The following is a 306-nucleotide window of genomic DNA, read 5'->3' as shown; positions in this document are numbered from 1 at the left end:
TTGAAAACTTCCCGAATTCTTCAACAGGAGAAGGTTTTTGTTTTTGCTCCTATCGAACAACATACTGTCCGTGCTTTGTCGATACAAGTTCTTGTTCTTGAAGCTGTTGTCATCATTGTAGAGGTTCGGCGTTGACTTCTGTGTCATCAACAACCTCCTTGTGGAACTCTGATGTGAAGAATTTAGCGTCGTGGTCAGCGTGCCTGTGTAGGTGAACTTGCGATTGTTCACATGGCGAATACCGATCAACTTCTTGAACCCTTTGCGGAATTTGGAGCTCATGATGTTGTACAGAATAGGATTGAT

At 43.1% G+C, this 306-nt stretch overlaps 1 protein-coding gene across 1 annotated transcript; it reads right to left on the bottom strand.

Moving 5' to 3' along the window:
- Positions 1–3: 3 nt before the first annotated feature.
- Positions 4–303, bottom strand: LOC113473799 (the record flags this gene model as incomplete). The annotated part of the gene is made up of 1 exon (XM_026833239.1): positions 4–303. A coding segment is annotated over one exon (300 nt), but the record flags the coding sequence as incomplete, so codon positions are not given.
- Positions 304–306: the final 3 nt, after the last annotated feature.

The sequence above is a fragment of the Diaphorina citri genome, unplaced genomic scaffold (assembly GCF_000475195.1).
Source record: "Diaphorina citri unplaced genomic scaffold, Diaci psyllid genome assembly version 1.1 scaffold100577, whole genome shotgun sequence".
Classification (NCBI taxonomy): Eukaryota; Metazoa; Arthropoda; class Insecta; order Hemiptera; family Psyllidae; genus Diaphorina; species Diaphorina citri.
This window is presented reverse-complemented; position numbering and strand designations above follow the sequence as displayed.